Source organism: Felis catus, chromosome B2 (genome assembly GCF_018350175.1).
Source record: "Felis catus isolate Fca126 chromosome B2, F.catus_Fca126_mat1.0, whole genome shotgun sequence".
NCBI classification, from domain to species: Eukaryota; Metazoa; Chordata; class Mammalia; order Carnivora; family Felidae; genus Felis; species Felis catus.
The window spans coordinates 25,875,717-25,890,565 of record NC_058372.1 but is presented as its reverse complement, the minus strand read 5'-3'; the positions used below and the strand labels follow the sequence as shown (position 1 = coordinate 25,890,565).

Here is a 14,849-nt window from a genome sequence, read left to right as displayed (position 1 = left end):
ACTTTCATGACACTGTGCACATAGTGTTCATGTGATGGGGTCTCCAGGTACTTGGAGAGCTGGCCTCTTGAGGGAAGCCTGGAGGCAGCACTTGGCAGGAGCAGCTGTTTCAGGGTGGGCTGGAGCAGCAGCAGGGAGGTACCCTCAGGTGGTGTCCTGCCAGGAGAGGCCACTCTCCCTGACATACCATTTCTAAACTTGTGTAAGAATACTTTAGAAGTCTCTACAAATAACTGGGTGAGTTTGAGGGGGTTCAGAGGACCTAAGCTCTGCAGTTGAGGCCATGAGCCAACTAAATACAGATTAGTACCTTTCATGAGACCCTATTTGTACCTGCAACAATGCCTGTGGAACATAAATTAAAAGCTCTTGGAGAAGCCCTGTATGAGGAGCAGGAGAAGTAAGTTACTGAAGGAGGAGCATCAGGAACCACTTATCCTCCTGATGGGTGTGGATCATGAGGTGGGGTTGGTGTCCCCTTTCAGAGCAAGGAGTGCTCAAACGAAAAGATGAAGTGGGTTTCAGTGCCCTCCCTTTGTGCAGGAAGTGAGGGAGATTGACCCATTCAGTTTACTTCAGGAGAGGGCAAGGAGAGGTGGGAATATGATTGGTTCCTATCTCTGAGTCCCAGGCCCTGAAACTCTAGCACTGAGGATTTATTTTTGTAAAAGGGTGGAGATGTCCATTGGGACCTATATTGTTCCAATATTGGAGGGTAAAGGAAAACTGTATCTCTACTCATACCATTTCTGACACTGAACGTGTGGAGGTTTTCCTCATATTAAACAATTCTAGCACAAACTACTTGGAGTTTGCACATACCTCACAGGTTAAAAGCTCAGTCCCACAAGACTGCCCCTAGTTCAGGGGCCAATCACAGTTGATGAGTCCCCAGGTTACCCCCCACTTCTGTATGACATGACTACAAATCTAAGCTCCCTGTGACCCCTTCCTAAGACTCAATAATTTGCTACAATGGTTCACAGAATCCAGGGGAAAACTTCACTCACTATTACCAATTTATTATAAAGGGCATTATAAAGGATACAAATGAACAGCCAGATGAGAAGGTCCATAGGGCAAGGTCCAGAAGGGTCATAAGCACAGAAACTTCTGTCCCTCTGGAGTTTGGGGTAAACCACTGCCCTGGCGCATGGATGTGTTCTTGTTCACCAGCTCAGAAACTCTCCAAACCTCTTTGTGTGGGGTTTTTATAGACGTTCCATTATATAGGCATGATAGATAAAATCATTGGCCATTGATGATTAACTCAGTTCCCAGCTCCTTTCCCCTCCCTGGAGGTGGAGAGAGGAGGCTGGAAGTTCCAACCTTCAATCACCTGGCTGGTTCCTCTGGCAACCGACCCCATCCTCCAAGAATGACCCCAGTGGCCATAAACTCAGGTATGGTTAGAAGGGGCTGATCATGAATAACAAAAGATACTCACTCTTCTCATCCTTGCTACTCAGGAAATTCCAAGGGTTTTAGGAGTTCTGTGCCAGGAACCAGGGATAAGACCAAATATATATTTATTAAAATATCACAATATCACAAATGATCAATGAGGTTTCCCCACTTTGGGGAAGAAGTCAGAATGCCTCACCTAGAGGTCAGTGTGGGGAAAAACCTGGGGCTCATTCTAAAGAGAGGGATAGGATTGTTTTGTGTGAGACAATAGAAAATTCAGTGGGTCTGTCTCAAGCCAGGTAAAGGTGGGCGGTTTTGTTGACACTGAGTATCTCAGTGTTGATCACTGCTGGGCTAACATGTGAATGTTGACATGGGTGTGAATGTCATCCTCAGGCACAAAGGCATGCTTGATGCTGAAGAGTCTCAGCAGCATTTCCGGCCAATGCTGCCCCCAGAAAGCAATGTGGCTGCTGATGACTGGGTGGCCATTATATACTGAAATATTTCAGTGGCAGATTTTCTGAAGCAGGTGCCTTACAAGCATCTGAGGAATATTCACTAAGATACATTAAAGGGATTGAATTGCTAATTGCCTTAATTTATTAAACAGTGTTCTGATACTAGACACTTTACATATATCTTAGTCAATGTTTTCTATTCATAGGGAACAAAAATCCTAAATCTTTGTGGGTACATTGCAATCACCATGTTTTCAACTGGGAGAGTTGTTTTCTCCACCTTGGGGCTGGCCAGTGTGCAAATGGATCTGGAGCCCCAAATAAATAGCATGGCATCATTCTTTTAAGGTATGGGTTCTTAATGTCATGGGACTTTTAACATGTCAGAACTTGTCATAAAAAAGAGTTTGTATTGCATTTACCAAGTCCACTTATTTGAACAATTTAGCTCATCAACCAAAGGATAAATAAAGTCCATGTTTATTTGTCAATATAATACATATATATGACTGTTATACATCTTTATAAGGCAAAGAAATACAGCTGAATTAAACTATGTTCAGAAATAAAAAATATACATGACAAATGCAGTCACCACATTGTGAATCCATTTTTATTTCTTATCTACACTACTAAACTTCATCAAAAGGACTCACTGACATCTATCAGATGGGACAAGTACAAAATACATACAATTCAAGATTGGAACACTCAGGTATTAGATGTTCTCTGCTCTCTTGAATAAGTAGTGGTTGAGTTATAAGCCTTCATGGAAGGTGAAACTACACACATAAAGATCACTTATGGAAAGTACACCTGATTGAAATGTATCTAGGAGACATACATAGACCTTCAAATGTGAGAAACTGTTGACTTCGTGCAAGGCAAGGAAGTTGCCTTCATCTGGAAATTGAGCATCTGATAGTCTTATAGTCCAGCTTCAAGTTTCCTTTAGGACAGCAAGCCATTTGCCTTTTGGAAATATAATTTTCATCCCAAAAAGGCTTCAGGGGAGCATTATGATGGATAAGAAGATGGACTTTGATTCTAACTGAAGAAAAAGAGAAAGAAGTAAAAAAAAAATCAAAACAAAGCAAAAGCAAAATAGGGAGCATCACAGCTATTGAGAAGTGAGCCATGCAGCCTAGACCCATGCTGCACTTGCCAGCGGATAGAGAGCTGAACTGAGTTCACTGGGCATGCCTGCTCAGACCCCTGCTTTGCCCTCTTGCCTCACTTGCACAGATGAACTTTCCAAATGAGGTTCCCTCAGCTGGCCTGTAATCCTAACTAAGCAAGCACATGTAGGCATCCTGACACCATTTGCCTAATGCCTAGGGTGGGGGTACTGGGAGAAGAAGGAAGAATAAAGGAATGAAATAAAGAATAAGACCCTCATTTCCCTAATATCAAATACATATTTTGATTTTAAAACAAGAAAAAAATTCTACTCTAGTTTCCATAAAAATAGTGAAAATGTAATAATCCACGTATCTTTCAAAACACATTCACATCCAAGTATGCCACAACAATAGCAGCATGCCTATTTACATTTTTGAGGAAAGAAAGCAAAATAATGTCAAGTCAGACAAAAAGTAACTAAAAAACAAACATGAGAATTACCCAATTTTGACTTGGAAATCTTTCCCCAAGGTAGTTCAGGTGAGAATCCATTTCAGATGCTTTTATGTAACAAATTAGGGCATGAGCTCTTTTCTCCCTGATTTTTTGAAATAGCAACAGGTTGTGGGTAAGTGTTGGTGTCTTACAAATTACAAAAGGGGCATGCTTTTTCTTTAATCCTTTGTGAGGTTTGTTTCTCTCTAGGCAGTGGGAAGTGCCACATCAGTGCTTTAATTTCCTCTATTTTCTAAAGCAATGGCTACCGCCTAATGCGACTGAGTGAAGCCATAACGTCCATTAAGTGGGTGGGGGAGAAGTACAGCCTATCAAATCCTAATGACTTCTTGGAAAAATTGATCACAATAGCCCAAGTCTCGCCAGACTCAGCTTCTCTGGTCCATGCTTGCATCTGGTTTGATTCCTCTGCTGTGCAAAGCCCCCTTTCCCATCAAAGTGGCAATCTACCAAGTTACCAGTGCTTGCTGGAGCAGCCACACATGGGTGTGGAGGGAGGGAACAGGATGAGCAGGAGACTGAAAATCTCCCATTTCACTGTAACTGTAGACTGTAATAATCAACTCTGCGATGCAAACTATCCTCAGCTCTCATATAAAAGGCACCCCGCTGGCACGGGGATACCTCCCCATCCAAATGTGGAAATTCAACTCCAAATTCAAAGGAGATTCGTTTTTAAAGTAGAGTCTCCTTTCTAAACCTCTTTTTAAAAAAAAATCACACCCACTGACTGCAGGGTCATTAGTGGATTAATTTGTCAAAGAAATCGTTCCTTCATTTGGCCTAAGCTGCCTGTCCCACGTGTGTTGGGGTCTGGTGAAAGCTTCTCTGCCAGCGTGAGTCAGGATGAGAGTTGGATGCAAAAGATCTCCTGCTCTATCTGGTAGAGATTCCACACCACAGGACAGAAAACGCCCTTCCATGAGGGGTTTCAAATCAGACCCTTGCGTCTTATTTAGCATTTGAGTGAATGCCAGCTGTCTGTGGTCTGAGTATTAATGCATGCACTGACTTGTATTTTTCCAGCCTCAATGAATACCATCAGCTAAAGATAGCACAGTAATATAACACTTCAGTCACAGGCTTTGTTGTGTTTGTGTGTGTGTGTGTGTGTACGTGTTTGTTTGTTTGTTTTTAAGGAAACCAAATTAACCATTTTAAGCACAGTCACATAACAGGAACAGGAGAAAACCAACCTTGGATAAATGCATAGGCCAAAGGAAAAAAGAAATGCATCATAATGTAAGAGCAAAGCTAGAAAGGAGTCAGTTTTATAGCTAGCATGACCACTAAATTGGCATATGGTCCTAACTAAATTACACATTTTCTTCTGTCTCTACTTCCCTTTTACCTTACACATGAGAATAAGAACATTGCACATTTAGTTATTCATGGGCATGCTATAAGCATCCACTAGGTGCATATGAGCAATAATGGAGAAAAGTCAATGCCAGTTAAAACTGCCCTCACTAACATGGCCATCAAGTCATTCTTATTTCATGTCACTGCTATTGTGACTACCAGAGCCTAGAATGATTTACAGCTAAAAATAAAGACATTATTATAGCTGATCTCAACACAGGAGTTATTTGGAAACGGGAAATATGAGGAAAACGTAAGAGGCTGAATAGTGAGCTTGATGATGGATGTGTAATAGGAATTTAGTGTGGCTTTGCGTGGCCTCCTCTTCGTAAAGAAACGACGCACATGTTTCACCCTTGAGAGGCCCGATGCCCTTCTGTGCTGTATACGGTCAGGCTCATGTCCATTATTAAATATCTGTAATGAAATGCCACATGAGCTCCGGAGCAAGAAGAAGCTTCCAACTGGAAGTTATTCTCATATCCAAAGAGTGAGCAGCAGTGTTCCCCTCACCGTTGATTTCTGGATGTTCTTTCTTCACAACCACTGAGCCATGTGAGACTCCATGCAGGTGAGATTACCGGTCTTCAGAAATGCTGGAATTTACCCAGAAGCCTGAGTGCTATTTCCCAAGTCATTGCAACACTGGAAGCAAAGCACTGTCCTTCCTTGGTATGCACACGGCCCATGTCTCATTGGTAATGGCAGCATGAGGAAAGTTCTTGTGACTATCAACATTTTTCCAAAGGTTGTAATTCCAAAGACTAACCATAAACAGATACCTCTTGCTCCACCTGTGAAAACTAGAGCATTTCATGCAAGCAAATGTACAATCAGAAGACAGCAGGGAGTGTCTTGTGAAATGCACGTCACGCATTTGAAAGTAGAATCAGCTACTCAGAAGAAACTGATGAACTTGGAGAAAGTTCAGGATATATGGAAGATATAACATCTGATGCCTCTTGCCTCGGGATTCAAAAACAGTTTGTGTTCCAGAAAGTAAATTATTTATCAGTTGGATTCACCTGATTTCAGACCAAATAAAAATAATAGAGTCTGAGAAACTAAATGCTCAAGGGTGTAAAAGACAGAATTTTTTTCTGGCGATATGATGGCCCCCTTTGAAAGGCATAGTTTAAGGACTGGAAGCAGTTTTCTCCCTCTAAATGTATCCTCCAGATTTAAATGTCTCAAATAAATGTCCGGTATGATTGCTCTAATAAGCTGAGAAAGAGAAGAAATAATGTACCCCCTGCCCCAGTGTCTAAAATCAAAAATTAAAAATTGAAAACTCAAGATGGCAGGGAAGCATCTTTCCCGTTGTGCACTACCATGGGGTCTGGGGAGTTGAGGAAAGGGATGCAGGGCTTGTCTGCACCCCCTGGGACCACAGGACTAGGTGTCCCCCTTAACTGGGTGCTCAGAGTTCAAGTGCAGCGGCTCCACCGTCCCCCCAGGGCCACCCGTCATCACAGGGGTCAAGGCATCAGAACTGCTGATTTTTCCAAAAATCTTCTCAAAGCAGCAGCAACCGCAGCAGTTTTCCTGCAAAGCAAACAAAATATGACTCTTGTTAATTCAGCAGGGCTTTTAAAATTGTAATTAGTTGGTTGTGCGCCTTAGGAAAACCACACATGATTTTTTTATAATGTATGTGTGCATGTGAGAGAAAAAAAGAAACCCCTTGCAGGATTCCACTGCTTACCCGAGTTGGGTTTTTTTTTTTTTTTTTTCAGTTTATGCAAGATATTTTCGTACTATTTGCAAGATCGAAGGACAAGGCCTCTTTGTTTCATGTGAGGCACAGCCAGCTCCCCAGCTGCTACCACACCATCCATTCTGTCAGCCTGACCCCGCATCAAAGTAAGGCCACAGATTGCGCGTGGGAAAGATTTTCATTTGCTTTATGACCACGTTTGACATAGGCCCGCACAGGGTTTGCTGCCCTACATCAAACTCTGAGAAGGTGTCCTAAATTCATGGCTCTGAGAAAGTGTCCTAAATTCATAGTTCACGGGTTGGCAAAAGATGGAACGGAAACACAAAACGAAATGCCACCAGGTTGATTTTTAGAGTATTTCCTCAATGCATCAAAAAACCTCTAACAAATTGCAGGAGATTTATATGCCTCAATCGACATGATGGATCCTGCCTTATTCACAGGGCCTGGAAGTCATTCTTTTTCCACAGGAATAATCTTCAACCACCAGATTTTAAAAATCAATATTATCACAAAGTTGGTTTTACTCACTAGTAAAGCTTGCCAAAAACCCCATCTTATCCTGGCAGGAAATACTATAAAAAATGACTTAAAAAAAAATTCTTCTCAAATGAGGCTGCTCTCAGAGTTAATGTCTTAAGCTTACATTTTAATTTGAAAAAAAAAAAAAGAGTAAAAAAAGTAAACTGGGAGGCACCCACATCCCATGGACCTTAAACAATGCTTCCCAGGCCTGCAGTGCAACCAAGTTGAAATTCTGTGGCCCACTGGAGCTGAGGTCCCCAGAGAGGAAGGCAGCCAGCCCAAGGGACCGTCTGGAGGCAGACCTGACCACGCTCAAAGGTCTCATCAAGCAATTCAACAAAGACAGTAGCTAACTGTGCCAGTGTCATCAGCTCCAATGTTTTGTCCTCCACATAACTGTCACTGCTTGGGCTGCTACTGGCCTACATTGCCTTGGGTTCAAAGGACCAACGTGGCATGGAAGGATTCTACTGCCTCCCACTACCATTTCCTCCTCTTTCTCTCCCTGCCAGCCCCTGGTGACAGGCATGCCTTGCAGTGCAACCTCCAGTCACCCAATGAATTCATTCCTACCAGGCCTCAAAAGTGACTCCAGTGCTTAGGGTGGGAAGGCAGTTTGTGGCAAACCCTTGAGGTTTGTGGTCACTGGGGACAAAATTGCCGGGGGATGGAGGGAGGGAGAGTTCCCCGCAGACTCTGGTGCCCACCACTCACGGGTGAAGGCCAGGCTGTACCTCAGTGAGCCTGACCACCCAGGCCTGGGAGCAGGGAGCGTCCTTCCTTTCTCCACATTATCACAAGGCACACAGCTACCTTCTACTCTTCCAAAAACTTTACCGTCCTTGCTATCTTTGACCCATGATAGTGGCCTTTGTAAGTAGGAAGCACAAGCCTTCCTGCTGATGTTTCATAGATTTCTACATAAGTGGTAGACTGGGAAGGAATGACCCTTACACCAAAGGCTGAGTGCTTTCCTAACTCTGGCCTGGGACTTTCATTATGATATACTGACTTATTTCTACCCGATCTTATTCTACAAAAGATTTCAAGGCAGCTTGCAAGAATATAGAGTCAAACAGACAAACAAAAACCTCAGGACCAGAGTAAATACAAATGAGAATAAAAGAGTAAGACCAGCAGGCAGCAAGAATGCAGACTCACAAGTCATCAGTCCTACACATTTGTTAAAATTGAGCGGTAACAGTGGCCAATGGACTTACTGCCCCAAGTGAGAGAACTGGCTTGCTGGAGGGTAAATGGCTCCCCAACAAGGACATATATGTTGAGATTTCTAAAAGTTCTCTGTAACAAGTACAAGGCTTTAGGCTTCTCCTTTAGGGCATAAATTAAGCTAGCTTTTGATTCAATCAAAAGTATTCATGTGTAAATCCATCTCTTAATAATTCTGACAAAATTCTAAGCAGGGTACAGGCTGTGCATGAAGTGGTATGGTTCCTCCAGCTCCAAGACTGGGCCAATACCAGGAAGCAGTTCAGGAAAGAAAAACAAGCATGGGCTTTAAATTCAGGGACACCTGAGAAGTCATGCTGTACCATTTACGTGACTTTGGGGGAGTTATTTAGTGTGTGGGTCTCGAGACTGGTTTCCCCATCAACACAAAAAAGGTATTACTTCTTCTGATCCCAATTTTAAGGACTACCAGAGATGGTTTTGTTCAATTACTGGCACCTACTGAGATAATTATCAAGTACCTACTATGTGCCAGGCCCTGGTATCCAGGCTTTGCATGGATTATCTTGTTGGAGCCACTCAACAAGCATAGGAAGTAAGACTATCCCCAACCCACAAAACAGGAAATTGAGGTTTCTGTGCTAGAAAATGGCAGAGCCAGGCTGCACACACAGCAGTCCAAAATTGGAGCCCTCCCCCTCAGCAGAAACACTGCCCTGCTTCCCACATAGTCAGTGCAACACACATTTGGTTTCTTTCTTGCTACTCCCTCTTAAGGCTTGCACAACATCTCTTCAGAAAGACCTGAGACCAACCTTTCAAATGGGCACCTTCCATGGACTATTTGGTCACAAGGTCCTTCGCATTAGAGCAGCAATTCTTCTTCTTCTAGGGAAATCACAAGACATTTGAAGAAGAATTAGAACTTTAGAATTAGAACATATATATATATATATATAATTTCATTCCTCACTTCTGATATGAGAACACCTGAAGAGTCAATAACTTCCTACTGGTTGAAAATGCTCTTCAAGAGATGTTCTAGAAGCCTAAACTGTTCATGACCCTCCAACAGACACATTGAACCACCTTCAGCGACCAGCTTGAGCATTCCCCACTTTCCCCTGTCATCACTACCTTTCCTCTCAGAGTCAGAAACAAAGAGCTGAGCACCTAATGACACTTCATTTTTATGTGTGTGTTTGGTCAAAACTCCCTTCCACAAATATTCATGTTGACAAAGCTTGAGGGTCAAGACTGAGACCAGATGAGGACAAAAATGAGTCAGATACAACTTTTGCTTCTTCCAAAAGTTTTCAAGCATTATTTAAGTGCCACAAGAGAGGTTCAAGAAGACAAAAAAAGCACCTCCAGTTTGGGGGTTGAGAAGAACCATCTTAAAGGAGGTGGCATTTAAAGTAGGTCTCAGGCACTCACTAGGATTTGGGCTGATCTGGAAGCAGTAGCAAAGACAGGATGGGACACCTGATATCAGGGCATGTCAGAGCAGGCTGGACGGTTGGGTGTGTTAGTTTGGTGTGCACGATGGGGAATACTGGAAGAATTTATGGTGTGGGAGTAATATGATCAGAGTTGTCATTAATGAAATAATGATTTGGTGAATTAGAAAAGAGATGGGTAGATATGGAATATCAGCTCCTACAGTATTTTATTAGTTCAGCATATTGGAAAAAGGGCAAGAGCTGAGGTTGTAACACTGGGATTGGGAAGGAAAGGTAGAGGCTTATTAGTTCTGGCAGAAAAGAAACAATGTCATATTTGTTCATTTTTCTTTCCTCCGGGCCCAACACATTTATTAAGCCTGCAGTAGGTGCTTGATGGGTTCTAATAGATTTGTAATTTGGGAATGCTTTGTTCCACTCAAGCTGAGAGCTGTTTCTGATGGAAGGTGGTTTATGTATGGATGGTTGGCAATGTAAGAGCATAATACAGAAGGCAGAGAGCTACAGGGCTTTAATTCCTAAGGAAAAATCCTTTTAAATTTACTGACTGATTATAAGCATGTTTAGTGGTTAATAAATTGTAAGTGTTTTAAGCATGAAACAATTAAAAGAGATAAATAAAAGTTTATAAAAGGCTTTTAAAATATAGTTTCAATTTGAATAGTAAATAGTTTGGGGTAAGAGTTAAATGTTCAACATAAAGTTACATTCTGAGTTTATAAAACATATCAGAACCAAGATTATTCCAAAAATGAATCTTCTGGAAAAATCTAGTCTCAATATTTCTTTAAAAATAAAATACACTAAGCTTGAATACTGGCTTTCAAGAACACCAAAAATGTACTGTACAGGAAGAGTTCTGGAAATATCATCAGGCCTCCTTTGCCCAGAAGCCCATTATCCAGCAGGATAGTAGAGTAGTGAAGCTCTGCCCAGGTTCCAGAGCCTGCCTGTCTACACTGGGGAGCTAGCTCCATCACTTCCTCCTGGTGAGATCCTGGACAAGTACCCCTGTCTTCGGTTTCTTTACCTATATGAGGATAATAACAACACCTGTTTCAGAGAACTGGTATGTGGATTAAATGAATTATTTTTTGTAAAGCAGTGAGAACAGTGCCTGGCACAGTGCCATATAATTATAACTTTAATGATAACTGACTAGATTTATACAGTGGAATTTGTAATTTTTTTTCAAATCTCCATCGTTCTTGAAATATTAATTTACCTAGGTACCAACAGTTGGATAGAATAACAAAAAGGTGATTTTTGCTGTTGTTATATGGTTTAAAAAATATTTTAAGCACTTTTTAAACTACATAATGTCATTAATTATCTGTTGTGGTTTCCATATTGTCCTACCACGTCAAAGTGTTATTTGGACACCAATAAGCTTGGATAAAAATACATTGGTGGAAAATTGGCCCAAAATAGGTTGGTAACCCTAATAAGCAGTTTATGTAGTCTGGGTGAGGTACCAACTAGGTAAAAAGTCTATTTTTACTTGACATCAGTACCAATTATCAAGGAAAGGTATATTCAGACACAAATAAAACTCAGTACTGATGCTGAATTTAGAAGTAAAGTTAATTTCAATAAAAACTGGATGTGGAAAAAATGAGTACCTGAAGCATAGTCATTCCAAGGTTTTTTGGTCACTGAAAAAGCTCCATTCCAAAACCCTGAGGAGTAGGGAGGATGGGGTGCAGAGATGGAGGAAATGAAAGTGTATCAAACGCATATGACTCCAGGGCAGGACGGCAGCTATCTTAACCATGCTTACGTCAGACCTTCCCTGATAAGGCCCGAAGGCACACATTGCTTCTTGCCTCTCCCTACATCTTGGCCAGGTAAACATCCTAAATGTTTAGTTGAGTTACTTAAATGTTACACTTTTGCTTCTGTGTTGTTTGTATAATCCACAGGGATGTGGGTGGAGAAAGTCTGGAGGAGGCTGTTGTAGTAATTCAGATGAGGGGTGTCATGGGCCAGGATAACAAACGGGATGAACAAGGTTAGACAGATTCTAGAAGTAATTAGGGAAAATAATGTACAGAACTTGGATATAAATCAAATATGAGATGGGAGGATTGAGGGACAGGAAGGAAACAACAAAAATGCCCTCAGGTTTGGTTTAGGTCATTCAGTGGGGGGCCATTCTGGGAGAATGGTGGAGGAAGAAGTGAGATGGAAAAGATGAGATCAGTTTAGGACGGAGGAGATCCAAGTGGAAATGTCAAGTGGATATATGCATCTGAAGGTTAGGGAAGGAATCTGTGCCAAAGGGACAGATGAGTTCTTGGACATAAATAGGAATTAAGGCAATAAGTAGATTAGGAATCTTATTGTATGAAGATATCACAGAGTGTGGGCTCAATTTTTGTCAACAAGTACTTAGGAAAAAAGGGAAAAAAGAGACAAACCTGGAAACAGATTCTTAACTATAGAGATCCAACTGAGGGTTGCTGGAAAGGAGATGGGTAGGGGGAAGGGTTAAATGAATGATGGGAATTAAGGAGGGCACTTGGGATGAGCACGGGCTGTTATATGTAAGTGATGAATCACTAAACTCTACTCCTGAAACTAATATTCCACTGTATGTTAACTAACTGGAATTTAAATAGAAACTTGAGGAGAAAAAAGATTAAAAACAACAACAACAACACACCAGTACTTAGGTCATCTTCATTCAGTCTTTGGTAAGAGTCTCCTTCACATAGATTTACATTGCTCCCTGGATCAACCTGAGTAGAACAGTTTTTTGGTTCCCAGAGCATACTGAACCAGGTAAACACAAAAGTTAAAAATCTGAGTTCTGAATTAAGGAGGACTATTTATCCTGAATATACACTAACATGTATTTTCCAAAACATTATTTGTTTATATATTCTAGACTATGTATATAAGTATGTGTGCATAGTACAGTGATGTAATTTATTTTATAATAAGTATAATGATTGAATAATAAACACAATAGTTATGCTGAAAGTAATACTTTCCTAAACATATTTGACAAAACACAAACTGCTTAATAAAAGCATTTTAAGCAATTCAACACTAGCCCAAGATTTGAAGGCTGTGAGAAATGGAATGAGACAGAAACCCATATAAGGCTGGGATGCTTCTAGCCTCTGATTATCCAAAGATTGAGGTCAGTTAGAAAAGGAGAGGAAAAGCAACAAACCTTGGTTACCTGTGAAATGAGTCTGGAGTGGAGCTTGTGGTCTGACAGCCAGGGGTGCTTGAGAGCCTCACTTGCACTTATTCTCCAACTAAAGGGAGATTCAGAAGGCTGTTAGCAGAGATATACCAAATGAGGCCTGAATCTGCCATTCAACTTCAGCTCTGGCCATTCCCTTTGGGAGACCAGATGGCCAAACGTCAAATTCACAGGCAATTCTACTTTCTCTGGAACTATCATTGATGATTGTAGGTTACCATCAAACCAGTCAGGGTAACAACAGTGGTTAGACAAGTGAGACAAATCATTCAAAATTCTTGTTATTAATTGAACATCTACTTTCAAATACAAGTAACCATTTTTCATGCAATGTTTGAGCTTCATGGATTGAATTTCTATCAGTCAATGGAAGAATAAATGTATACATACTACTACAAGAGCAAAATGCTACAAGGATTCTTGATAATTACAAGAGCAATTTATATATTAAAACTTTTGAATAATATGTAGCACTAATTTTTGAATTAAGACATTTTAAAGACTTTATAAATAGAGAGTTAATATAAGTACTGAGACAGAGTACATTAAGATACCTTTACAAAGAAACTATATCCTTTTGAGACAGCAAACATTTATACAGCTTAAAAAAATAACATGAGAAAGAATTATAGAGATTATATTATATTCTAATTCTAAATTTGGTAAACTTGTCTTGTGTGCTAATGTTTATCACATTAAACTAAATAACCTTTCAACATAAAAACTATAAGAAAGTGTAACAATCTGGAGTCTACTTCTGAAATTGTATCAAGAAAATAATTTCAAGTAGTCATGGAACTTCAGTTTGTAGATTGCTTCAATAAAATTGTTTCATCAGATAACAAATATTTAAGTATAAGATTTGAAGAGATGATAAATCTTTACCATGAAGGAAAGTTTAATAACTTGGTGAGAGCGTCAACATTGGCAGGACCCGAAGCAGGCAGATGTAATGTTTCTTAAAACTCTTGACCTCTACCAACCTCAAGAGGGAAGTGCTATTTTGTTGAATATTATACATTTTCAGTATTGGACCCCCAGAAGCATTCCAATAGCTGATAGTGCCCAAAAAATTATTATTTCTGCACTGTAATGTCAAACTTGTTAAAGTTGACTATTAAAAAGTTAACAATAACACACTACTAATAATTAAATTCTTAATACATTTCAAGTTTATTTTTGTACATGGAAATGTATTCTATGAGAGTGGTATCAGGTGTTGGCCTTAGTTTCATCCAATAATAATCAGCCAGTTGTCATTCTGCCCCAATGTGCAATTGTCCCTCCCATGGTATTAATGTGACCCTCAGACTGAAGGAGGGGGCAGGACATGGTGCTGGAGGCCAAAAGGCCTCGCTCTGACTCTGCGCTGCACTAGCTGTGTGATTGCTTCACTTCTCTCAGCCTCAATTTCCTCATTTAATCCAGAGGATTAAATCAGTAACACATAAAAACATATCTGTAAAATAGATTCTTAGTAAATGTGGATCTTAGCCACCAAAAACTTGACAGAGTTGACACCTTCTATCTGTTCACTGCCTGGTGTTCCGTCATCTACAAATAATAATAGTAACAACAGCTTTGTGCCTTTCCATTAAAGATAAAACCAATGTATTTTCATTACCCCTGTCCTCATACTGACACCACCAGCCTGGCTAAGTTCTCCTTATCCTTTAGGACTCAGTCCTGACCCTTTTCAATATACTCTAACTTTGCATTAACTGCAGTGGGTTATATCTTTTTTAAAAATACCTATCTCTTAGATCATGTGTTACCTAAAGGCAGGGACTGGACTTTATACATCTGTTCTCAATGCCCCAGACACATTTCCTGGTGGATTATACATAAAATGCCTCCTTTGTGTC

General features: G+C 40.6%; 1 protein-coding gene across 4 annotated transcripts in view; it reads right to left on the bottom strand.

The window, feature by feature from the left end:
• Nucleotides 1-2,332: 2,332 nt before the first annotated feature.
• The window catches only part of MYLK4 (myosin light chain kinase family member 4), an 87,220-nt gene continuing 74,703 nt past the window's right edge, over nt 2,333-14,849 (bottom strand). For 3 of the 4 annotated variants that reach the window (XM_006931500.3, XM_023253729.2, XM_019830325.2), the window contains 3 exons: nt 12,949-13,036; nt 9,120-9,192; nt 2,333-6,413 (listed from right to left, as the gene is read on the bottom strand). In XM_006931500.3, coding sequence (XP_006931562.1) covers nt 9,145-9,192; nt 12,949-13,036 — 136 coding nt within the window. In that variant the 3' untranslated portion in view covers nt 2,333-6,413; nt 9,120-9,144. The remainder of the gene's footprint in view (nt 6,414-9,119; nt 9,193-12,948; nt 13,037-14,849) is intronic. The other variant, XM_019830324.2, reaches the window with a different exon arrangement.